Source organism: Atheta coriaria, unplaced genomic scaffold (assembly GCF_025399875.1).
Source record: "Atheta coriaria isolate IRGN ID8LTWV9N9 unplaced genomic scaffold, Caltech_Dcor_3.1 hic_scaffold_4_pilon, whole genome shotgun sequence".
Taxonomy (NCBI): domain Eukaryota; kingdom Metazoa; phylum Arthropoda; class Insecta; order Coleoptera; family Staphylinidae; genus Dalotia; species Dalotia coriaria.
Window position 1 is genome coordinate 762681 of NW_027045446.1, and position 27530 is coordinate 790210.

A 27530-nucleotide genomic window follows, 5' to 3' on the forward strand; every position below is an offset into this window, starting at 1 on the left:
TCGTTACGTATTGCTGTGACTAGTATTAAAGAGTTGAGTGTTTGGGTGAGGTGGACCGGAATGAGCGATACATTTGTTGTTGCTGTATAGGCAGAGGGGTGTGGAAAAAAGGGGATGATGGAGTGGGATGTGCACGTGTGAAGGAAAAAAGAAAAAAATATGCTGGTCATTTTTTGACGGTGCAAAATTAAAGGGTTTTACTATCTTTAGAAAAAAAGTTTAATTTGCTAAAATGAAGCTTTTGCAACAAAATTGTAATGTTTATAATTTTATTGTTGTTTATATTAAATTTAATATACTGTAGTTAACAATTGGCAAAAATTCGAGAATATGTTGGATTTTAGTAATTTTTTCTCAAAATTTTATGTTTTTGCAAAAAATGCGAAAAAAACTGAAAAATTTTGTAAAAGTCTCAAAAAATCATATTTTGTAAGAATATGTACCAAATTTATAATACATTAATTGTGTTTTAACCTGCGGCTTCGCTCTCGCGAATATCTAAAAATAATGAAGTTAAGCTTTCGTCTGCGTCTGTAGTCACAGAAGAAGTAAATAAATGAAGTAGAATGGCGGGAAGTTTAAAATGGCTTTTCGAAAAGTATAGTCTATGGAAGTAGTGTACAGTCTCCATAGTGTAGTCAATTGACTTGATGTTGACGTAGCTGTCGGTAATACAGCAGTGATAATACAGTGTGATGGTACCGTGTACTTAGGTTTGAGCTTCCATTGTTGGAATGCTAGATGCATGTTAAAGTAGTCAAATAGCCATAGATGCAGAGGTGCTTATTGGCTAAATCCATTTCTTTTATTTTTATTTAAAAATATTTTTTTATTAAAAATGAAAAGTGGCCTATAAACTATCTGGGGACCACTAAGAATATGTGTACAAATTTTCTCATGATGATCGGTTATAGTTTTGCGTGAAAGTGTAACAAACATCAGGACTTTCTGCATTTTATAATATTAGCAGGATTTGTGGAACCACGAAAAAGTCATTGATTCACGCAGAAAGTAGCAAAAAAATATTGAATTTTGTCAAAAAAGCGTAATTTTGCTAAATTTTTGCAAAAAAACGCAAAAAAACGTTTTTTTCTTCAAATCTAACCCAAAACTTCCATAAAACTAAAAAACCCTTCCAAGATATTATACCCTAAATGTCTTAAACGTGTTGTGGCAGCGGAAATTGCCCCCGTTCACAAATTTTTAATCGACATTTGAGTTTCACAACTGCGCAAACAGCAAAAGACGGCGACGTGATTCGAATGTTTTAACATTTCCGCAATGCAAATACAAAATGCATTACCCGATTCAGATTTACATGAACAATGCAGTTATTGCGCGCGCAAGCAACACACATAAAAGTAAAACTTTAAAAACTTCATTAATTCTTATCGCGATGGTTTTCTCGCGCTTGCAGTATACTTTTATTGCGCTTTTTTGCATCGTCGATTGCTTTTTTAAATATATTTTCCTTTTTTGTAAATGGTATGTATTCAGGACACTCGTAACGGTAAGTTTAGTCATGGTTCAATATTGAATCGGCTTGCTCGACTGATTCGCTTTCTTTATATTGGCTTCCAGTGTGTTTGCCAGCCGGAAAAAATAAAAATAAAGCAAGAGGACAAAACAAGTCGTTTGGTATCGCGCTCACGAATAGCAAATAACGCAAGCGCAAGACGAGACCTTCTTAATCGTTCTAATTCCTGAGTCCGGAGCTAAAGAAAACCACAGAAGCACAGGAGTTTTGCTGACGTGCGTTTGTTTATGTGTATGTACTGGTTGGAAATGGTGGAAACAATCAATGTGCGGTCGAGAGCTTAAAATTCCGGACGGCGTTTCGTTGATTTTCGCCTAAATGGATCTTAATTAAAAATCGCTGATGGCAACGTGACGTGACTCAACTCACATAAATCACTAGTGATTTATTTTCGCGCGGAAAAAAATTAAATTTATTTGATTTCATTATGTTTGCAAATATAATTTACAAAGTGTAACTTTTGCGGCTTGATTTGAAAGTTGGTAAAACGTCGAAAATCGTAAGCAAATGGAAAATAAGGTAGCCCAAAATTTAATTACAGAAACCGACGTGAATTTCTGTTTAACTTTGCGGAACTTAATTTTGCGGGAAGCCATTAATACTTTAATAACTTATAAATGCCTAAAACGTATGTCAAACAAAAGATTTTTTATATTAATAATTATATTCCACAAAGTTTGACATAAAAAAATATATATTTCAAGTAATTTCCCGGCGCCTCCACATAATGTTCCCTATGTTATTTTTATAAAAAAGTTATTTTACTACTTTCCGAGTTATTATAATGAATAAAATTATTTTCACTTACCATAGAGTCTTAATGTACCTTCTGCTTTCCCTAGAGAATTAGTAGAGACACAATTGTACGTTCCAATGTCCTGCGTAGCAAATGATCGAATAATGAGCCACATCAGCACTTTATATCCACTTCGCTCCTCTCTAATAGTATATTTACTTCTGAAACACATAAAAATATCCAAAATATAATATTATTATTTGAATAGAAAGTTTTTATTAGTTTAATACATTTATACGTGTCAAAATCCCGGCGCCTCCACCGTATTAAACGCTTTAAAACGTTCGGCGTGTTTAGTTTAAACTTTTTATTAAATTATATTTATTTTACTATTCCCAGACGGGCAACCAGCGCCGAAATTTGAAAGTTTCTATGCACGCGGCCATTTTGGTTGCACGTAATCCGTAAATTAATTTTTCAACTAACTTTGAAAAACATAATAAAAGAAGATTAAATTTCGTCTTAACTCACATACCATTAAACGAACACCAGGCCCCCAATGGAGAGAAGAAAAAGTTTCGCACGCCAAGTTGTGATGAGCACGGACGGAAAAGTTTCGCGATGAAAACGAAAATGTGAAATTCCAATATAATAAACGACAATTAATAATTTCGACTGGGTTATTATGCGCGTGGCAAAAGTTATAAATCATCAGCGCGCGGATTTGAGCGACGCTGGATCTGATGCTGTCGTCGCCTTTTCAGTCGGGATGTTTTCTGCGAGGGGAAAAAGCTTAAAGCTCGTTGTGCGTAACGAAGCGCGCCGACGACTCATAAATTATTTATTCGATAATGATCAGTCGCACGCTCATCTCGCTCAACTCATCAACACTAATTAACTCTACACTTGTTTAAATTTAGAATATATAATAGAATACAAAAAAATATATTGATTTGCCAAAAATGAAAAAAAAATGAGATTTTGATGATTTTTTTGTAAAAATTTTTTCGTCTTTTGAAATTTTTGTAATTTTTTTTTCTGGTTTTTGATAAAATTAATTATAATTTTGCTTGTTTTGGTCAAAAATCAAGTTTTTGTCAATATTTTGCTTAAAATTTATAACATTTTAAAATATTTTTATGTTTTGGAATAAATTTTATTTGATTTAGCAAAAAAAGCAATTTTTGCCAAAAAACCATTTTTTTTCTGTATTTTCTGCCAAAATCCATATTTTAAAAAAATATCATTAAGTTTATCACTAAATATAACAATAATTTGCAAAACATGTAATATTAATGTTTGTTTTGAAAAATTATTTGCAATTTTGCTAAATTTGAGCAAAAATCTAAAAAATTTTTTGCAAAATTTTGCCAAAACTCATAATTTTTTTATTTATATATTTCTATATATTGTATTATACATTATTCTATCAATATTTTTCAATATAGATCTTTTATTCTTTATTAGCTAAATTTAAGCACATTATTTAATTAATTATTAAATTAAAATTGGCATTCGGGGTGCGAAACCGCAAATAATCAAATAATGTAACCGCTTTCGGTGATTTATCAAATTACGTGTGCATAAAATATGAAAATAGCAATATATCTATATATTATGTGTTACGTTTGAGTTCACATTTACAATCGGCGGCGGCTGATCGTGATTGCAAAATATAAAACATTCGATTTACGATTAGAGGGCTGAAAAGCGGGTGGAACATGCCGGGCGCCGGCTGTAAAACCATAAAACGCGCGAGAATGATTAATGCCAGTCGATATTTTCCTACTTGCATTAGCGGCGCACGGGCGTTATGCGATTTATTCATTGGCACGCAAAATATCATAATTAATTGACACTAATTAGTCAGTTTTAGTGCCAACGCAATTTGCCGAGCGAAATTTGCGAAAACCAATGGCTTTTCCTACTTACACTCGTAATTATCTATAATTTAATTATAATGCGTTATTTTTGTCGCGCATGCGCGTTAAAAAATAACCACGATGCATGATTCTGTTGGATGACTCAATTTTTTTTCGATTTTGAATTGTGTCGATATCGAGTACGTGTTGCTTTTAAGTTGGATGTATTGTCAACGCGCAGAATAAATGTCTCGGCACACGCCGGCGTATAAAAACATAATCCGGAAGTTGATTGATGTGTACACTTGTATTTAGAAGCAGCCCGGTGCCGACTCCATCAATCAATCGGCAATAAAACAAAAAAGTCGGACGTGTAGAAAACGTAAAACGTAAAATGTAAAACGCAAAACGTGAAACGTAAAACTCGATGACAAATCCATTTGCACTTTGGACACACTGTATTTTAATCGTCGAGTTAAAAATTTGTCGATTCATCGAATTTTATTGTGTTTTTAAGCTTTGAATTTTTACATGTAATTTTCCCGATGACAAGTAGTTTTTTTTTGTTGCGCATGCGCGAGAAAAATATCACCCGCTGCTTTTTTTGGAATACATTGTCACATTATACACTACAATTGTTCGTAATGCATGCACATTTCTCTAGTTTTTGCGCGTGTGTACCTTTCGTTTAGGAAACAGTCGTGCAGAAAGCAATTTCGTTGGGGGATGCTCCTGGCATAATATTAGAAACACCCACATATATATACACAGAGTCTCACTGCAGGCAGTGCGCGTTGTTGTTTAGGGCTCGTTGATGGTGTCTATAAATTTCGGGCGCGCAACAATAGACTGACACGTTTGTGCGCGCAAGGAACAACACAAACTCTAAGGGTTGCTTTCTGTTTTGCACGACAGCGACACGCAGACTTGTCTCGCGTCGCCCTCGAAAGATGTATAACCCTGCGACGTTTAATTCTCCGTCTTCCTTTTAGCAGGATTTTTTTCCAGCGCGAGGGTTGCGGCGTCTTTAAGGGTGAGTCTGGTGCGTAATCAACCGCGGAGACACATTATTTACAGACTAATGTCCGAGAATGACCTCAATGTGTTTAACCGCTATTTGTTCACAAATAAACGTTCTACAAAAAAAATGCCCGGCGCATCCACACTATAAAAACCTATGTTAATTTTTGAAAAATTCATATAAATTATTCTAAACATCACAATTGTGGTTAGAAATATTCTAGTTAAAGTTAAGTATGCAAACAATGTCTTGTTTCAACTTAAACTATTACCCCGGTCGTTTCAACCCTTGTAAAGTGCATCGTGTGCAAGGTTAAACTGCACTCGGAAGAAAATTTGACTTCGCGCGGACGCGTCACGAGCTTTCCCTTAAAATAACACACATAAACACTGAAGCACTACGTCGCATGCTTGATGAGTAAACATCCCCTTGGTGGAGTCGAGTAGAGGACAGTAAGAACAACGAGCATCACGGTGATGCACACGGAAAGCTCGCAAAGCTCGCCGGGCTGAGAAAGCACGGAATCTTGGCCGAAGTTGCCTTAACCGAGATTGCATTTTGCCATGCACCACTATTTTCCAGGAGGAGCGTTGCAAGAAAGACCGGATGTGGTTTTGCTACGAAACGATACGAGGTCGAGCCGTGTCTTTATTTTACATTCATCCGGGGTGCTGCATGTTTAGCCTGGTGGTGCAAGCATCTAAAAAAACGTCTAATGTACACATACAATGTGTCTAAAATTAGAAACTTATTTTTTTATCGTTTAAAATTAACTACTCAATAATGACGTCATCAACATAACCTAGTTTCTATGTTTTGTGTATAAAAATTGCAAAAAAATGTTTTTTTAGCAAATGAACAAGAAATATTAAGAAAAAATGTTTTACTTATTTTTTTATTGTGTAAGGTGTAGTACTCAACAATGACGTCATGAACATAACCATGTTTCTATGCTTTGAGTGTAAAAATTTAAAAAAGTGTTTTTATTTCAACCTAACACACAATTTCAGCTAAAAAATATGTTTTTCTACAAAAAAATTACTACTGTCAACATACAATGTGTTTAAAGAGCTACTCAATAGTGACGTCAATAACATAACCAAGTTTTTATTTTTTAAGTGTAAAATTTGCAAAAATGTGTTTTTTTTTTCAATTTAACGAATAATTTTGAAATAATATTGTTACTTTACAAAAAATAGTTTTTAGTGTTAACATACAATGTGTTTAAAGAGCTACTCAATAATGACGTCACTAACATAACCAAGTTTTTATGCTTTAAGTGTAAAAATTGCAAAAAACGAGTTTTTTCCAACTTAACGAATAATTTGAGCAAAAAATATGTTACTTTTAAAAAAAATAATTTCTAGTGTATATATACAATGTGTTTTGAGAACTACTTTGTAATGACGTCACTAATATAACCAAGTTTTTATGTTTTAAGTGTAAAATTTGCAAAAAAACGATTTTTTTTCCAACTTAACGAATAATTTGAGCAAAAAATATGTTATTATATGTAATAAAAGTTTTCTAATTTATTCAAGCAGTGTCATATGTCAAAGTCATAAATATGTAGTGGTGGTAATGGCAGTGGTAGTGGTTGTGTTCAATTACCTGCCTGAATAAACATAAATGCAAGCTCGCCGGCTCTCGGCGCGGCACATCATGAAAGTTCTTCATTTACTCGCATATTCATGCTTTTAGTGAACGCACAGGCAGCCCACCGCACAGCATCGCAATGGCCGCCGATGATGAACGAGCGCACATAAATTTTTACGATTTTATTATGCTCTCGGCGGCGCATTTAGCCTCCGCGCGAGATTTTTCATCCGCACAACTTCATTCCGTAATTAAATACTCCATCCGTTCGCTAATCCAATGAATAATTATCTATCACAATATTTTTTTAGATACGCAGCAATTTAGGTTATGCGAGGTTATTTTTACGCGGCAAAGTTTTCAAATTAATTTGCGCAGCAATTTGAATTGTTGTTCTTGAACAAACACTTCCGGCTTGCCGGTTTAAATAATAAATGAATTGCTTTGCCATCGAGTGTTTGCTGAATAAGCAGCGTCGGGGTACAGGTGGAGCAACAACAAACAAACAAAATGAATATGTTTGCAGTTTCAGTGGGAAAATAAGAATCAAACAACATAGACTTACCCGTTGAGCAACATCTCGCCACGGTTCTTCACCCAGTAGTTGATAGTGTTCGGGAAGGCTTCCACGTAACACTCCAGCATGACATCCGTGTTCAAAGGAGCGCCCAGTAACTGATTGGGCACTTTAATTACAGGAGCAACTAAAACAGAAAAAAACACAATTTACAAACAGTAATGTTTTTTATTTTATGTTTGTAACATGATCCTTGACCCACTTCCGGTTTTATGTTCGCTGGGAATTAACACATGGCGATAAACTAATTAGAAACTTATCTGGAACAGAAGTTGGTCGTGTACTTAATTCCGCATTCAAAAGGCCTAAACCGGAAAACCGGAAAAAACTCCAATATAAGTCCGGTTGAGTCACAAAACAAAACAAAGACTAGTCCATGGGATGGTCACTGCGCGCAGTACTAGTTTGACGTTGCAAACAAAAGACCTAACCTCCAAAATGGAAGAGTTCCACTCACGCGACCGATAACGAGTTCCTGGAAACTTGCCCGGCTGCAGATTGCGAACTCCGATACACAACAAGTAGTAGGACGGCAAACGTCTGCACTCCATAGTCCTTTAAGGGAGTGGAATGGGGGCGGTTTGAAGGGTTTAGCAATGGGTGCCTCGAGCGGAACCAAATCGAAGCGAACCGAACCAAATCTTGGACGTTTATCGAGAAACTTGCGAATTTTACTTATCTAACCACCACCCCTGCGAGAAACTACCCTTAAACCCCAACCACTCCTAAATACCAACACACCAACATCAACTTATTGTATTATCTTCTTCTATGTAGTGTTAGTTAGCTATTATTTGAGAACCGTCGACACTTATAACCGGAAGTATAGAATAACCGGAAGTACGGTGCGGAATACAACGAATACAAAACCGAAAGTTTCAGTTGGAGTTAAGTTGGATGTAATTAGATAGTGAATTACACTTTGTAGAGTAAAATAATCCTCATTATACACACGAGTGTATAAAGTATAGTATTTTGTGTTATATGTTATAAATTGCAGTTTGATCACTCTATGAACTTTCTGCAGTGTGTATGTGTATGGAGAGTAGCGTAATTAGAAACCCTCGGAAGACGTTGTGTGTTGGCTGCGAGCTTCCGCAATTTGCATAAAATATCGGCGCGCAAATGTAGCCAGCTGCGTTTGGTGGCGTTGCACCCCGCGTGTATTTATTTACACGCGTAACAAGCCGGCTGTCTTAATGCGCAAACAGGCGCGTATATCATCGACAAAGGAGGCAGTTACAACTCACAACTCATCCCCTGCTGTGTGCGAGCATGGCTAAGGGTGTGTACTTACAATTCACGTTCAATAAGATGCGCTTGCTGACGGCGGGCGGCACGTCGTTGCTGGCGATGCACAAGTACGCGCCCATCTGCTTGCGATCCAATCTCCAAAAGTACAAATTGCTGCCGTTGTACGTATCAACTGCAACAGACACACATACATGAGGGGAGTATTAGTCTAAAGTCGGGCGGCGTTTGTTGCAGCCTGTTGAAATACGTGTTTTGGTACGTTTTGAGTTTAATTGTGTCGCAAAACGGCACGATGGCTAAATATCACAATGGAATAATAGAGGAATTGTGAAGCGGACAAACGGAATGTTTGTTTTGCTTGTTATTGAACATTAAATTTTACTAAAATAATATTTACGTAAAAAAAAATTTGAAAAAGTTTTTTTGTCATAAAAATTTTTTGGTTAAATATTTTTGAAATTTTAAAAGATATTTTGAGTTTTGGGATAAAAAGGAGTCTAATAAATTAAGAATCATAAAAATCGGACAAGGCGTTCTTGAATTCTGAATATAAATTTAATAGCAGAATTTTTTTTTTTAGTATTTTGCACATAACTTTTTTTTCTTCGAATATTATTTAATTTTTTAAGGTTATTCTGATAGTTAAGACTAAGGCGCACCTAGTAATTAAAAAATCATAAAAATCGGGCAAGGCGTTCTTGAATTCTAAATATAGATTTAATTGCAGAATTTTCTTATTTGAGTATTTTGCTCATAACTTTTTTTTCTTTGAATATTTTTAAAATTTTTAAAGTTATTCTGATATTTATGACCAAAATAAACCTAATTATTCAAAAATCATGAAAATCGGACAAGGCGTTCTTGAATTCGGAATATAAATTTTTTTTATTTGAGTATTTTGCTTATAACTTTTTCTTCTTTGAATATTATTTAATTTTTTAAAATTATTCTAATAGTTAAGATCAAGGCGCAGCTAATAATTAAAAAATCATGAAAATCGGACTAGGCGTTCTTGAATTCTAAATATAAATTTAGACTTAGAAAAATTTTTTTGTAAAAAAATGATTTTTTGCAAAACTCAATTAAAAAGAATATAAAATGTGGTTCAATAAATAAAAAAATCATTAAAATCAAACCCACGGTTCTCCAATTCTAAAAATAAATTTAATTGTAGAAAAACTTTGAAAAAAAAAAATTATTTGAAAAAAATCTATTATAAACATTAAAAATTATGCTTTATTTTGACATTTTCATTGATACTAATAATTTTCCCCATTCTCACATCCTGTTTCCAAGCTTTTTGCAAAACAACCTCACGACAGGATGAGAATGTAGATTGTCGCATTCAAAAAACGTAAAAATGTGTACGATGGCAAAGTGTGTGTATAAAAATATGGTTGGCCCCGGTGTGACGTGATGGTAAATGCATAAGGAACCGGGGACAATTTTTAAAAACGTGCCGCCCGCCACGACAGACAGACACGTGATATGTTACTTTAGGTGCAGGCCATGCGGAATACTCAATGACAGAATTGCCTGCCGACGGTGAAAAATATTCTACACTCTTTCCCCTATTCTACATTCATCCTTCGCGTACCTTTTATACACAATATACAGTGTATTACATCGATATAATTTATATCCAACGCATGCACTAAACAAAAACGTATTTTTAGTTTCTCCTGTATGCAAATATGAAATTTTATAAAAATGACAACCTGTGACAATGGAAATGTCGCAGATATTGCATAGGTATTATTATCATCATCAAAACGACAAGAATGAATGTTTTTATTAATTTTTTTACTAAAAATAAAATGTGTGGGTTTGTATTGTGTGGAGGCGCCGGGTAAAATTGTTACCTTTAACAGCATCGCGATTTCCTCGACGTAGAATAATCGGATGGCCATCCTCACGCCTCCAAGTGATTCTAGGAGTAGGATGACCAGTTGCTCGACACCATAGGGTGGCATTTTCACCCTCTGAGACTGAAAGATCACCACTTGTATCGTCGTAGATAATATCCGGCGGTACTGCAATAGAAAAAAAGACACTAATAAGACAAAATTACGAAATGATTGCATATTATTTATTCGCTTTGTGTATTTTATGCTCTTTGAGTACGTTTTGGTGGAGGCGCCTGGCAATGACCGCCACAAACGCGGAAATAAAAGAATTTTGCACTGCGTGTTCAAAGGACCCGAGAATATGCTACAACATAATTAAACAAATGAATTATTTGTTTGACTTGCTTTGTGAATACTTGCACAAGGGGTGAATTAACAAATATGTCAAATATGTAATTCAAAATGTAAATATTCATCCACACACTGAAAAAAATTCACTTTTCATGTATTTGAGTTAAAATGATAAATATTCATTCATCACATCCGGAATCCGGTTAGTTGGTAATGGTAACGTACCACCGTGAGTCCAGTGCTTGGGATAAAGGGGTTAGAAAGGGTGGGGGGCGTAATTTGCACATTATTTATTAATGGCGCAATTCAGGACGTTTAAATACTTAGCGCTTGCCGGTATTAAATTTAACAACTTTGCAGGTGCTCGCAGGACGCGTGCGGAATGTTAACAATACTCAAATGAGGGTGGTTTATCTAAGGACACAAAATGTCTGCGTAAATTACCTATAAACCACTAAACAACATCACAAAACATAAAAATAACTTAGATATAAATACAACATAATATTTCTAAGTTTATAGTGAAGACGAGTTGAATTTTGAGGTTATATTATTTATTTCTGTATTTTAAGGGCGGTTTTAGGTCAGATTTGTGCGGATCGAACACGGGATGCAGAGATAGCGTATTTTAAATCTGCATCGGTACACGATAATGCACTCAGAAGCAAGTGCGGCGTCAAGTCAGCGATAAAATAAACCAAGCGCCATGTTTGTTTGCGAATACACGAGCCGATTATTGTACCCACCTAGCACTAGCACTTAACAGATGGCGTTTTATTGCAGTAGGGAATTTATAGCGTCACATGTTTAAAAATTCATTATATTAATACATTGTCCGGGAAAACAATAAGATACACAATAATTTCGAAGAGTGCAGGTGGATAAAAGTTTCATAAAAGTTTTACGAGTTGCGTGGACCAAATGTTAATTACTAGATGAGCCGTACTAAAATTGTACATTGTTTGTGTAGAGCTTTCGCATCAGTTAAGATATTATTTTACGTGCGTCGTAAAAGTCGCGTTTACTGCGGGTGGGAAATGGGACAAACATCGGGAGAAACGGGTGATATATACCAGGACCTTTGGAATGTCCTCAACAAGGGCGAGAATTTAGTAAAGGGTTTAAAAGGATTAAGAGGAACACTATAGTTGTTAAACTATTATACAAATTTTAATATTTTGGGAATTTTCTGAAAATTTAGACATTTTTTGATTTTCAACCCTTATTTTCAACCCTTTTGAATTTTTTTCTGCAATCAAAAAATATCCTATGTTATTTATTATGGTCTAAACTCTATTTATGATAAATTTTATAAATTTTACATTAATGGTTTTGACGTGATAAAGACACAAACATATTTTTTTGCGTATTTTTACTATAAATCCACAATTATCACGTTTTTTGCACACAATTTTTTAATTAAATATTTTTTAAAAGTTTTATATTTATTTAGCAAAACTGTTTCGCTGTTTGTTTACCAATTAGTTGTGATTCTCTAACAAATGCAGCAAAAACAGTTGTATTTGCACGTGTTTTACTCCAGCGTCAAACAGTAATTCGTGTCTGAATTAAAATTAAACTTTTGCGTTTATCAAAGCGCTGCTTTCTAGTCGAGACTAATTGAAATGAACAAATCTCGAATAACGTGATTTTGTCCTGTTTTGTGTCCAGGCGCGTGGGCTGGTTTTGTTTGAGTATTGTCCAAGTTAGCGCTCGATGAAAAGCTCCGGTTTTATTACTTTCCATGCTCGGATGTTTTCAGCGTTAATGAGCGTACGGAGACGATGCGTAATTAAGCACGAACTACGTGCGCATCGCACAAAGCTGATAGAAAAGTGCAGGGATTAAAAGTTTAGAAATTTTATTTTTTGCATAAAAAAATGTTTTTTTTTTTGTTAATATTTTCAATATTCTCTCGGTCTAAGTACACCCGCACGAGACAAAAACTCGAGGTCCTTTTTTTTTGTGAAGAGAAATGGTTGTTGAAAAGAACGTCGTCTCCTATTGCATAGGGAAGATGTCGATCGAGGGAAAAAATTGGCGCACGCATCGACGCACAGGCCTCGCTTCGACGATATCGCGTTTCGATTTATATGATAATGGCAAAAACGAAGCATCAATTATGCTAATTCGGTGCGTCGGCGGCGGGCGCGCGTTTAAACTAATTTCGTATTATATAGATAAAGAAAGAAACCAAACATAATTACGCGGCCAATGAAAATATTTGCCAAATCCACAAAATGCTAATTTTTCGGAATCGAATGCGGAGCATATTCGAAAGTTTTATCAAGTGGCTTGAATAAAAATACAAATTTCATTAAAATTTATTATGTTTTATAATGTTTAGGTATAAATTCAGTGAAAATAAATTAGAAAAAAGTGTTTTTGGGATTTTTTTAGGAATTTTTAAGTTTTTTGCAAAAAGTTTTGGAAAAAAATTTGTTTTGGGCATTTTCTGAGCTTTTTCTTGATAAATTCGAAAATAATCAAAGCCAAAATAAAACTATAACTTGTTTGCATATATTTTTGCAAAAATAAATTAAAAAAAAAGTTTTTGCGCAATTTTAAAGTTTTTTTGCTAAAAGTTTTGGAAAAAAATTTGTTTTGGGCTTTTTCTGAGCTTTTTCTTGATAAATTCGAAAATATAATCAAGGCAAAAATAAAAGCAAAGTGTGTTTGGGTATAATTTTGCAAAAATAAATTAGAAAAAAAAAACTTTTTCAGCAATTTTAATTTTTTTTTTTGCAAAAAATGGAAAAAAATGTGTTTTGTCAACTTTTTGACTTTTTTTTTGATAAATTAGAACACAATCTTTGCCAAAATAACACCCAAACCTGTTTTAGTATAATTTTCTTAAAATAAATGAAAAAACATTTTTTTTCTGGAATTTTTTCGTTTTTTGTGATTTTTTTTGCAAAAAAAAATCGAAAAAATAAAATTTAAAGCTATTTTTGTCATTTTGAAACTTTTTTTATAACCTATTAAATCCTTATTTCTAAAAACAAACCCAAAACCCAAAATTTCCCTTTTAGCCAACCCTGACGTCAGAGTTTATAGAACAGAGGTTTCTCCTGTTCCAAATCCACTTTAGCGTTGCCAGAACCAATCTATTCACATAAATATGATGAGTGTCGGCAAAAAGAACAAATGTCGCGCAAAGAAAATTTCGACGACTATGGGAAAACTAAGGTTGGCGGGCCGGGGGCGGTTGGAATAGAACGGATAGGCGCGTGTGGCCTAATCCTCGATGATTTACTATGGCGGCAAGTATAATTCCGTGGACACGTATGAATGTATGGAAATGCGCGTGCACACGTGTGCACACGTGGCGGGCACATCTCGCACCCAGCGCGATGTACACGCCTGGAAATCTTGAAATATCTTTCGGGCGCGCTTTTTTTATCGCATGAAATATGTGCCTCTATACGGGCAGCTGAACATTTTTATCATATCGCATGCGAGCTCGCGTTCCACCTCTGTACCCACACCCCCCGTGTGCGCCGTATCTATGAATATTTAATTTCACACTCGTGGGGTGTAAGAGCCGGCGGGGTAATTTGTGACTTGAAAAAATGAATAGGTATCTACCAAGAAATTAAAAAAAAAACAATTTTTACGTCGATTTTAAGAAAAAAAAATTTTTTTTTGGAAAATTTAGACATTTTTTGACTTTCAACCCTAATTTTCACCCCTTTAGAATTTTTTTCTGCAATCAAAAAATATCCTATGTTATTTATTATGGTCCAAACTCTATTTATAATAAATTTTATAAATTTTACTTTAATGGTTTTGGCGTGATAAAGGCACAAACATATTTTTTGCGTATTTTTACTGTAAATCCACAATTTTCAAGTTTTTTGCACACAATTTTTTAATTAAATATTTTTTTTAAATGAATAGGTATCTACCAAGAAGTTAAGAAAAAACAATTTTTACGTCGATTTTAGAAAAAAAAAACAATTTTTTTTAAACTGATAACTTTAAGGGTAGTTTTTCACCCGTTACCCCTCAAACAGCTTCCTTTCACCAATCTACGATCTACACCGTCTTCTTATCACGGGTTTATGTTTGCGCAGCTTTTGTGCTTAGAAAAAATTACATTTCTAAACAACCCTTAGGAAAATTGATTTTTTTCCCTCACAAAGTGAACAAAGATGTTGAATTTAATTAATCCACCCTTAAGAAAACACTGTAATTATGAAAATTACACACGTTTACATTACAACACATCAAAATACAAACGCTGGCATGTTAATGAGTGTAATTTACACGATAAAAACGAGAAAAATTAAAAACTACCCCTAATTATTCAATTACGGTGGAAAAATAATGTTTTGTTGACAGCTTCCCCAATTGCAATTGAATGCAAAACTGACGTAATTGGAAAATGCAATTAGGCGTGCAATCGTAATTGGCAATTTTCCATTCGTACGCACGCGTGTAATACCGGCGCCTCCACCATGGGAAAATAGAAAAATTCCGTAATCGATTACTGCATATTGCATTTTTGTGCGGTTGAAGTTTTATACGTTTTATAACAAAATCATTAGCGTTGTGGGATGTTTCTGTTGTTTACCTGTCGCCCCGGTAATTTCTGCGTTCCGTGCGTGGGTTTAACGCTAGTACATCACGATGACAAATTGCCGTCAGTCGTTGTTTTTTTCTGTCTTATTTTTTTCCGGCTGTGTGCGCGCAAACAGTGCCATTTGTAGCGTGTCCGTCATGCGCAATTATTAACAATACAGCTTTGCCCGCGCCGCCCCCGCCGAGACATGACGTGTCTGCGTGCGCGTGCAATTTGTAAATGTTTGCGAAAGGTTCTCAAACATTCACGAATGCTCCGCCGGCGGGAGCGTTTTCCTCAGCGGTGAATTTGTAAACGTTGAGGTCTGCAATTGTTTCCTTTGCGGAGAATTTCCGGTTACGGGTGCGTGTGTGTGCGTATCCTGACGTTTTGCAGTGGACGGACGCCCGCCGGACGACGAGCGACATAGATTTGCCTTGCGGAGAGCGTTTTGATTAAAACGAACAACGCCGCCGCCGCCGGCTTGGCTGTCTTGTCATCGTCGTCGTCTCGGCGTATGAATAACTTGAAAAGGCGAAGATCTGCGCCAGATAAGATCTACGAAACGCAATGCGGAACGCTAATACTTGTGAAAAAGTAGAAAAAAGCACAATTTGCCTTAAAATCAAACACTAATTTGTTGATAACTTTTAAATTATTAACAAAATAATATTTATTCAAACTACGTTACATTCCTTTTATTTATATTTATAAGTATACAAAATTTTATTTTAATATATTAAGTAGTTTTTGTTTTATTATCAAAAAATGATGTGAAAATTAAGCAAAAATCACAAAATACGTAAAATTTACCAAAAATAAAACATTAATTTGTCGATAACTTTTAAACTATTAATAAATTTAATTTTATTTAAACGGCATAATATTTTAATTACTTAAATTTATAAGTGTACTGAATTTCATTAATGTTTATGAATTAGTTTTTGTTTTATTTACAAAAAACGATGCAAAAATTAAGCAAAAATCACAAAATACACAAAATTGACCAAAAATAAAACATTAATTTATTTATAACTCCTGAACGGTTCATAAATTTTTAATGGTATAAACATTATTGTATTCTCTACAACAATAACAATAATTGTACCAAATTGTGTATAAATAAATTAATTTGTTATTGTTTTATTAGCAATAAATGCAAAAATATTACGACAAAAATGGCAATATTTTCTTCCAGTTGAAAATTTAAAACCCTAATGTCAAACGCAGGTTCCGGGTTAAAACAAAACCTTTTCCTACCCTTATTTTCGCCATTCGCCGAGTACTCGCGGCGCATTCTCTCCGGAGTCGAGACAAACAAGAAATTATTTGGGAAATGGAGTGACGGCTGACTTAATGAACTTGTAAATCTTCGTCGCAAAGTTTTGCAACACCCGACGCGCGTCGCTACAATTGGGTTAGAACTTTTGCATTATTACGAGTTTGAATTAAAAATTATTTCCGCTTTACCTGTCTATGCGAGAAACTGCAACGCGCCGGAAATCTACTGAATTTGTTTGAGTTATCAAAGGAGCGCTTCTTCAACATTCCATGACAGTCTGCTTTGTTTCCAGTTTCAATTTAATACGTTGCAAAAATACCGTTTTTCCGGTTTTCCGGTATAAAAGAATCCTATGAAATTTGTCAGAGATAATTGGATTAAAGTTTGCGCGCGTGTCGTGTAGCTAGCGTAAAAGAAATCAAAGAAAATGTCAAAGTATGCAAATGCACCCCTTGTGGTCCTCGGAGGCGGCAGCAGTGGTAGAAGAGCACAACCCCCGCGGCTGTGTTTTAATAACATTATATACTTGCAATGGAATTGGATAGAACGAAAAATAAATTTAATTATTACACAAATGTCATACAGTCGGTTTGAAGGCGATATTAATAACCGCAAGCCGGGGGTGGCACTGATGGCAGGGTTGCGGGTTGAGTGGCTTTCGGGTAGTCAAATCGAGGCTCCATAATTAAACGCACGGGCCGCCGTCGCCGACATCGGGAGTCATATCAACTTCAAAGTGCTGCCGCCGCCCCCGCCGCCCCCGCCTATGCCTGTGCACGTTGTACGATTTTAATATTTAAATCCATAAAAGAAGGGCATTGTTCTATTCATTCGCGGTACGGCAATCTCGGCGGCGGTCTTTTAACCACCCCCGACGCTGGAAACCAAAGGGTTGCACGGAATTTTGGCGTTTCTTGTGTTCCGGCGTCTTTAGCGTTTGTTGCCGATGGTAAAGTGGCGTCGTCATGCCGTCGTACACCTAACATCCCTTCACTACTACCCCTATTCTCATAACCCTTAAACACCGCTTAATGAAAACATCCGCGAGCTCTTCACGTTCTAGCATTCTCTATTCCACACAACACCCCCACCCGCCTCCAACAACCCTTCTTTCTCTGCTTTATTACATTGGTTTCATTATGCGCGGAGGAAAACTCCCTCGACGTTCATTAAGAATTTTTAATTATTCAGTAATATTACGCGCCACCTTGCGCCTGCTTGCGGCTGCCGCCGCCCCCGGCTATCCACTTGTAGTTGTGCAATCGCCGCGCCGATGCAGCACGGAATTTCATTAAGTTTGCAAGCGTCGAGTTAATATCTAATTGTGGGGGCGGATGATGCTGCCTGCTGCTGCTACGAATATGACGACTTTCTTCCTGCGTGCGGTCATTAACCACGTATTAATTTAATTACGATTAATGAAAGCAGCCAGACGAAACTAAAAGCGGAATGACGCGTGCAATTAAAATTCGAAATTACGTATTTTGCAAATTTGATATTTCGAGCGTCATAACTCAGCTAATTTTCATCTGAGGAATTTGATCAAAGGGTCATTAGGAAGGTAATTTAACAAAGTATAAATCTGCCTCAACAAATTTATTTTAAAGTTATTAATTTTTCTTTAATTTAACAAAAACAATTTTTGACAAATTTTTGTGTTTTTTGCAAAATTGTCAAAAATGCTAAAAATAGAGTTTTTATTTTGAAAAATTTAAAATAACAATAAATATTAACAAATAGATGTTGTAATTTTAAATTTTTAATATAGTTGAGCCAAATATTTACGTTTTTCTTTTAATTTATGAAAATAAATTTTTTTCGGAAAATTTTTGTATTTTTGCAAAAATTTGCAAAAATAAAAACATATTTTTTTGTTAATATTATTAATATCATTAAAAATATTAACAAATAAAGATTATAATTATTTAAATTTTTATTAATTTGTTGTTTTTTGATGATTTTTTGTTTTGGCATAGAAATTCCCGTGTTTAATTTGTGTTTCTCGCTGTTTCGCTGGCCATTTAATCCGGAAAATTTCGCAAACACGTAAAACAACAACTAAGAAACATCCGCCGGCATGTAATCATTTCGTGAAACAACCCTCGTCCAAAGTTGGCGGCGTTTGCGTCTCGACACGCACGCAAAATGCTACACCTTGCCGACGAGCACGTCTTGACAGAAGCAAGACACGCCGTGAACGTCTTGCCGAAATTCCACTACACTTTATAAAAGGCAATAACATATAAAACCCTTTTCCACTTCAATTTCCCGAGTTCCCTTTTCAGGCCGCGCGCGATGTTGCCGAGGCTACTGACATCAGCAATTTCGAAATTTTCTTTCATTTACATAACACTCCGGGAACCAGTTACACACAAAGAAAAGTAGCTCCTACTAAAGCATACATAAAATACAAGATGGTATTAATTATTAAAATAAGATCAAAAGGTTGAAAATGTAAAATATAAAAGTTTTGCGTATTTTTCTGACAATTTCCGTCAAAATATGCGTAATTAGCCTTTATCTGCGCGTGAAAAAAATAACATCAGAGTTTCATCAGCCTCCAGTGTTTAACACGCGAGAAAAACAGGAAAAAAGTTCACTCCAGCCCGCACACACAATTAAAACGCTAAATGTTTGCCGCAAATTGGTTCTCTCGGGTGTAATTGCAGGCTAGATAACTTAATTTTAATGCTTTTATGATAAACATTTTTCCATTCGCGTAGACATAACGAAATTATTTCCTCGATGCGAGTGCATCCGAGTGCCACTTGCGTAGCGAGATTTTTTATTTTTCCTTATGTTATTTCGCAAAATATGAACATTTTTTTGTCGCAGAAATGCGCCGAAACTCGTTTGGAAAGTTTTAATTGCCTGTTCTTCTCCTCTTTTTGCAATTGAACGTAAAGTCCAATCGCGTTTTGTCCACTGCCACGAAATAAAGCGGTAAACAAGCGAAGGACAAAAACCGGAAAACCGGAAAAAATCCCGTCGACGACCCCGGGAGAAAGAAAGAAAAGGACCTCAAAAAATCTGCCAAGCGACGACTGTCATTTGATTAATTAAAAGCGCCGACGGGCTAAGGAACCGAAACGAGCAGCGCCGCAGATAAATGCAACGCCATTTTGTGCGAAGAGAGAAAAACCGGTCGCAATTAGCGCACAGGACTGGCAAATGCAGATCGCGCGTATCACGCGCCCTTTTTTTTTCTGTTTCCAGTGTTTGCTATGCCGGTAGATGAACACACATACGTTAAAAATAAAAATACTCGTGAACAAACGCGGTTGAGCACGAGAGGCAATTTTTTGCGAATGATTCCTCGACATCAAACACGCATTCGAATGAAATCCAAGGGATTTCAATAACCGGGAAATACGTGCCGGTGTTTACTTTGTGCGCATCTTTGAAGGGGTGTCACAGGGGTGGCGTTCAGGTACAATGACGGGAAAACGCCAAAAAGGGCTTGTTACAAATGAGCAAAAGCGCAAAAAACGTATTCAAAGAGGAGGTTTTTTTTTGCATTTATCACTCGACCAAAACTGTCATCATGGAAATAAGTTGTAAGTGGAGCGTTTGTGTTTTTGTAATCAACATAAGTAAAGTAGCTTTTAGAAAAAAAGGAAAATTTTGAAAAAAAAAACCAAAAAATATGAATTTTGGAAATTTTGACACAAAAATGTATATTTTATATAATAAAATGTGTGTTCTTAATAATAAATTTTACTTGTTTTAAAAATTCCTATTTTTTTACAAAATTTTTAGAAAAAAATCGAAAATTTCGCAAAATTTTTGTGAAAAAATGAAAAATTTTCATTTTTAAACTTGAAAAATTTCAAAAAATGTATATTTTATACCAAAACAATGTTTTTTTTATATTGCATCTTACATCTTCACTATTTTTCTAAAATTTCTATTTTTTTGCAAAATTTTTGGAAAAAAATCAAAAATTTCGCAAAATTTTTGTGAAAAAATGAAAAATTTTAATTTTTAATTATGAAAAATTTCAAAAAATTTATATTTTATACCAAAACAATCTTTTTTTTTATATATTGCATCTTACATCTTCACTATTTTTCTAAAATTCCTAATTTTTTTGCAACATTTTTGGAAAAAAATCGAAAATTTCGCAAAATTTCAATTTTCAAACATAAAAAATTTAAAAAAAAATGCATATTTTATACCAAAACAATATTTTTTCTAAAATTGCATCCTAAATTTTCACTAATTTTCAAAAATTCTTATTTTTTTCTAAATTTTAAAAATTTTGCAGAAAAATTTTTTGCAAACAAAATAAAATTGATTGATTCCGTAAATCCTGTCCCAAGACATCCATGTTTCAACGTTTCGTTGTTTCAAACTGAAAACTTGAAAGCTCGTACAAGTTGTAAAATACCCATTTGGGTCTCCAACCCCCTTTGGTCCTTCGATACGAACATAAAATGTCATCTCCGGTCATTTTTCACCCCAAAACAATTCGCTTTTCCCTTGAGAAAAAAATAACCTGGATGCTTTTAAAATTAGCACACGCGAAACTAATTACTCACTTGAATTCCACTTCCTCAAGAAAGCGCAATTATCCTCCTTTCTCAGTACGCGCGCATTGTTCACTCGCATTTTTGTTCGTGTTGTTGTAATGTCAAGATATCTGCTTTTATGTTCGTCTGCTTTATACAGAAAATAAAATAAAATATGCGACGAGATTTTAATTACTGCGATTGTGCGCATAGCTAATTAGATTATGCGCGTCGAAGTAAAAATTTGCGCATTTTTAATATTTTGTTGAAATTTTTTTTCTCCGCGCACCACTGATGAATGTTCATTATTGTGACGCGAAACGCTATTCGAGCGAGCAGTCAACTTCAACTCTGAGCAGGAAGTTGCAAAAATAAAATGTGCCTCACAGAAATAAATGGCACTTGAAAAGTACCACACTAATATACAGAGTGTAATCAACGCATTAAAAAAATGTTTGCGTTTAGCAGCGAGAATATGACGAAATTATTGTACAGTGTGGATACTTTGTATAGTAGTGAGTGAGTGAAATCCGGGACATTTTTTGCGTGTGCTCGCCGCCTCCGGAGTAAAACTCATGCATCCGTTATTATACGCTCGCTTCCGCAATCCGTCGGCGGTGTGCACGTGCGCTGCCGCCTGTCGGGAAATTAAAATTTGATATACGTACGCGCAAAAGAACTAAATGTGCACGCTTGCTGCACTGGAGGCGGCGCGGTGGTTGTGACTATCGTAAAGTTTACGCCGGAATTGAACTGCAAACACGTTTTTCGGCCGGCGCGTCAATTCGACAATTTCCTTGCGTCAGAGAGGAAAAAACGTGCAATTTTGCGACACCTGCTGGACGCGGCGTTAACGTAGGAAAAAAATTAGGAAATTATCACCGGAAATTAAGATATCCAAGTGTGCCAGACGTAAAAGTTTTAAAAATGTTTATTTTTGGCAGAAAACTGTTTTTTTCAAAATTGAACCTACTTTTTAGAAAAAATTGTTATTTTTTGCAAAACGAGGAAAATAAAAAACCGGAAAATTAGAGATTTTCCTAGGAATAAGTATAAGTTTAAATAAATGGTAATTTTGGGCATCAAACAAATTTTTAAATTAATTTTTTTAATTTTTTTACCAAATTTTTGTGAGGCGTGATTTTTTCCGAATTGAAAACAACTTTTTCGAAAAAAATCTTATTTTTTGCAAATGCAGGAAAAGCAAAAACCGGAAAATTAACGATTTTTCTGTGATTAAAGTATAAGTTTAAATATATGGTAAATTTGCGCATAAAACAAATAAAAATTTTTTTTTTCTAAATTTTCACAAAATTTTTGTTTTTTGCGAATTTTTTGCAAAAAAAAACGGAAATTCAGATATTTATTAGTATCTAATTTAAAAATTCCCCAAAATTGTTTGTATTATGTACTCACAGCTTTTCTTACTTAATTTTTTGCCGTTTTTGGCAAATTTTTTGAAAAACTTCTTATTTTTAGCGTATTCTTGGTTCAATTAGAAGTAAAGTTGGACAAAATTATTATGTCCCCTTTTGGTCGTTTCCGCCTTATCGCAATTCGATTATAGGGGTGAGTACACACCTGAACCCGGCCCGGGGAGTGGACGAGCAAGGACGAAACAACGGTAATTGCAATTTATCGATTCGCTTCGCCCATGTAATAACAAAACGCGCGCGCGTCCGCCGCCCCCGCCGACGATTTCAATTACTTTATTACACGCACACACCACATCCCAAACGACATTCAATCAAGTCCCCTCAGATGCCTCAAGATACAATAATAACGTAAATAATCAACTATTAAACATCCAAAAAAATTTTCAAAAAAAAAAATTAATTTTAAATTAAAAAAAAAAATATGCGAATGACAATCATCATAACAATTATGCACACTAGAACGCTCCATTTAGAAAAGATTAGCATTGCAAATGCATGCGGGTGTGTTAAGAAAACGTCACGAAAGCGTCACCAGTGTGAGGCCGCGAGGCGCGCGACTGTGGCGCGCGTATAAATAATACATGCTCGCAGCCACTACGGCCGGAGGCGGCGTTTCGTTTAGCGTGAATTATCAGCGCCGCACACGATATTTCACTGTTGACGTTTCGCCACCGCCGTCGGCGTAGAGTGTAAGCTAATTTCAAAACGCCCTCGCCCGAAACGCAAATCAACCAAGAAGGAGCACACATACAGCGCATGCGAATGTGCAAACATTAGGCAAGTCGTCAAAGGGTTAAATTAAGGGACCATGTGCGTATAGTTTCTATTTATGTCTGTTTGCTGCATAAATTTACACATTTCTGTTTGCTATTATCACACCGTTATATAAAAACATAAAAAATAGAAAAATTTAGAAGAAAAAATTGGTTGTTTGAGAAGAAATCTACAGATAATATTATAGAAACCAAAGAAAGCAAAGTTGTGCTTACCTACTTCAACCACTATCAGCATTTGAGTGTTTACCTTTATCATTAATTGAATGTAGCGCCCCGGAGTGTTATTATTGATTTCGGACCTTCAAAAGGGTCTCAACCCGTTGAATGTTCGGTTTGTGGACCTAAATTAAGAGGTATCGATCTTGCAGACCCTAAAGCACTCAACAACTCTACTTGTATCCAATAATTCTTTATTTTAAGACGTCTATTCCTTCTTAAAAAAACAAAAAATAATTTTTTCAAATTTTGAAAATTATGTCAAGTTTTCTGCTTATTTTAAAATAGTTAAGGCACAACTGCATTGTGTATTGTGTAAATATTATTTAATCAATTCGGCGTTGCACACACTGCATTGGCGGCACGTGCACGTGCTCATTTTGCGCAAATGAAATTGGATGGTGGAGGCGCGGCGCGCGCGATTTTCCTACTACTTCTTCGGAATAGTTCGATACTAAAACTGATACTCATGTGGCGACACTCTCAAATATTATTTTTGAACGCTTTCAATTTATTTTACACCTTTCAATAATTAATTTTATTAATTTATATATAATAATTATATTATATATATATTATATATATTATATTATATATTATTATATATATATTATATAAATTAATAATTAATTTTAATAAATTTTATTTTTAGATCAAATTTTAAATTTTGCATTATTGATTAGTTAAACTAGTTTTACGAGTTGTTCAACTAGTCTGTTTAATTCTGAATGCAGAATATGTACAATGTACAAATATGCATGTTGAAAGTAGGCTACTGGTAGCGATATGTTATTAAATCCATCGATACAATCACCATGCAACTCGATGCGTCAGTCTGCGTGACTGAAAGTAATTAGGTTCCGAACGCTGTCAAAGAAATTTGAATTTAATTATTTTACTTATTAGATAGACTAAATTAACGCACTTTTTTGATTGGTTATATGAAGCTAGAGTTTACTTAGCCTATGATCTTATCTTTTAGCAAAAAATATATTTTTTAATTTTTTAAAGTTTTTTGGAAAAATTTTTAAAAAATTAAATTTTTTCAAGAAAAATTAAAAATAAATATAACAAATAATTGTTTATAAAACAAAATAGTTTTATAAATAAAATTAAAGGTATATTAATTTATCTATGACGTCATACTTGAGTAAATAATTTTTTTCTTCATTTTTCGTCAAATTTACAAAAAATCTCAAATTTTCAAAAAAAAGTAAAAAAATATTATAAAATAAATTATTTATGTATTTAAAAGTAGTCGTGTGAATAAAATTGAGGCTATATAAACTAAATGCAAGCGTTGAACTACACGCTCATAAATTTTGTTTACTTTTGATCGATCTGGGTGTAATTGATGAGCTGCACTAAAAGCACTAATAGTACTCGTACTAGTACTCGCACTCATAACTTCCAATGAATATTTTATGCATATAATAGACGTACTCATAAGTAGTTAGTTATTATTGAAGCCAATATTGAGCGCAAGAAACTTCAGAAAACACTTTAGAAAAACACAAAACACAAAAAAACACAAGAAAATTGAAATATTCATCAATGAATAATTATAAATATTAAGTTGATCGTAAATAACGCGATGGAAAAACACGACTGATGTAAAATTTAGTTTAATATGTAGAACACATCAGCTGACACGCTATTATTGATTATTTAAGTATCTACACGGGTAGATAAGCACTCGTTGTTTGTTAATTGCAGGCAAAACATAGGTAATAATTTTTTTCTGTGGATAAATGAACAAATGAACAAATAGGAAGGACAAAATCATCTCCACTTGTATCCAATAATTCTTTATTTTAAGACGTCAAATCCTTTTTCTCTTCGAAAAAGAAAAAAAAACTTTTTTTTGAATTTTTAAAATTATGTTTCCTTCTTAATTTAAAATAGTTAAGGCACAACTGCATTGTGTATTGTGTTCATATTGTTTAATCAATTCGGCGTTGCACACACTGCATGATGGCGGCACGTGCACGTGCTCATTTTGCGCAAATGAAATTGGATGGTGGAGGCGCAGGGCGCGCGCGATATTCCTACTACTTCTTCGGAATAGTTCGATACTAAAACTGATACTCATGTGGCGACACTCTCAAATATTATTTTTGAACGCTGTCAATTTATTTTACACCTTTTCAATAATTAATTTTATTAATTTATATATATTAATAATTATATTATATATATATTATATATATTATATTATATATTATTATATATATATTATATAAATTAATAATTAATTTTAATAAATTTTTATTTTTAGATCAAATTCTTTAAATTTTGCATTATTGATTAGTTAAACTAGTTTTACGAGTTGTTCAACTAGTCTGTTTAATTCTGAATGCAGAATATGTACAATGTACAAATATGCATGTTGAAAGTAGGCTACTAGTAGCGATATGTTATTAAATCCATCGATACAATCACCATGCAACTCGATGTGTCAGTCTGCGTGACTGAAAGTAATTAGTTTCCGAACGCTGGCAAAGAATTGGAATTTAATTATTTTACTTGGTAGATAGGTTAAATTAACGCACTTTTTTTTGATTGGTTGTATGAGGATACTGTTTACTTAACCTATGATGTCATCTTTTAGTAAAAATTTTTTTTTTAATTTTTTAAAAGTTTTTTTGCCAAATTTTAGAAAAAAATTAAATTTTTTCAAGACCAATTAAAAATAAATACAACAAATAATTGTTTATTTAGAAAAACTATCTTGTAAATAAAATTAAAGGTATATAAAATTTTCTGCGACGACATAAATAATTTTTTTCTTCATTTTCAGCAAAATTTAGAAAAAAAACTCAAATTTTCAAAAGAAAATGTAAAAAAATTTATAAAAATAAATTATTTATGTATTTAAAAAGTAGTGTGAATAAAATTGAGGCTATATAAACTGAATGCAAGCGTTGAACTACACGCTCATAAATTTTGTTTACTTTTGATCGATCTGGGTGTAATTGATGAGCTGCACTAAAAGCACTAATAGTACTCGTACTGGTACTCGCACTCATAACTTCCAATGAATATTTTATGCATATAATAGACGTACTCATAAGTAGTTAGTTATTATTGAAGCCAATATTAAGCGCAAGAAACTTCAGAAAACACTTTAGAAAAACGCAAAACAAAAAAAAAACACAAGAAAACTGAAATATTCATCGATGAATAATTATAAATTTTAAGTTGATCGTAAATAACGCGATGGAAAAACACGACTGATGTAAAATTTAGTTTAATATGTAGAACACATCAGCTGACACGCTATTATTGATTATTTAAGTATCTACACGCGTAGATAAGCACTCGTTGTTTGTTAATTGCAGGCAAAACATAGGTAATAATTTTTTTCTGTGGATAAATGAACAAGTGAACAAATAGGAAGGACAAAATAGCATGCTGACATGATTGCTATATTTTTTAATATAGTGTCGGACTAAATTTAGCAGTACAGAATAAATTTGTTCCCGGCGCCTCCACGTAATAACACCTATGTTAATTTTGAACAGTTTTAAATTACAATTTATTTTATTTAAATAAAAAACAAATTGATCTGAAATTTTTACTCAATTGTCAAATAATGAAGTGTCGAGTGTTGTCAAATATTACAAACAATATAAAAAATATCAAAAAATCATTTTTTTTTGCATTTTTTCTATTTTTTGTTTTTATCTGTTTTGTTTGTAAAAAATAAAAAATATATTGTAATAAATTAGCTTACCATGCACGTCGAGACACCCCTGCTGCATTTTCATGATGTTCGTGTTAACTTGACACATGTAGCAGCCGCGGTCGGACTCTTTCAGCTGTCGGATACGCAAATGCCACGTCTGCAGGTTGTCGTGCGTGACGGTGATGCGCGAATTGTGCGTCACCACTTTCGTATGCAGACTGAGAATAGTCTGATCCTCAGCCCTCACCCACGCCACCTAAAACCAACAATAAACAA

At 34.1% G+C, this 27530-nt stretch overlaps 1 protein-coding gene across 1 annotated transcript in view; it reads right to left on the reverse strand.

Annotated features, from left to right (window-relative positions):
- The window catches only part of LOC135791062 (lachesin-like), a 44226-nt gene that overhangs the window by 6132 nt on the left and 10564 nt on the right, over positions 1–27530 (reverse strand). The window contains exons 2-6 of the mRNA XM_065301373.1: positions 27303–27510; positions 10446–10616; positions 8627–8755; positions 7318–7456; positions 2346–2494 (exon numbers count right to left, since the gene is read on the reverse strand). Of these exons, the coding sequence (XP_065157445.1) occupies positions 2346–2494; positions 7318–7456; positions 8627–8755; positions 10446–10616; positions 27303–27510 (796 nt within the window). The remainder of the gene's footprint in view (positions 1–2345; positions 2495–7317; positions 7457–8626; positions 8756–10445; positions 10617–27302; positions 27511–27530) is intronic.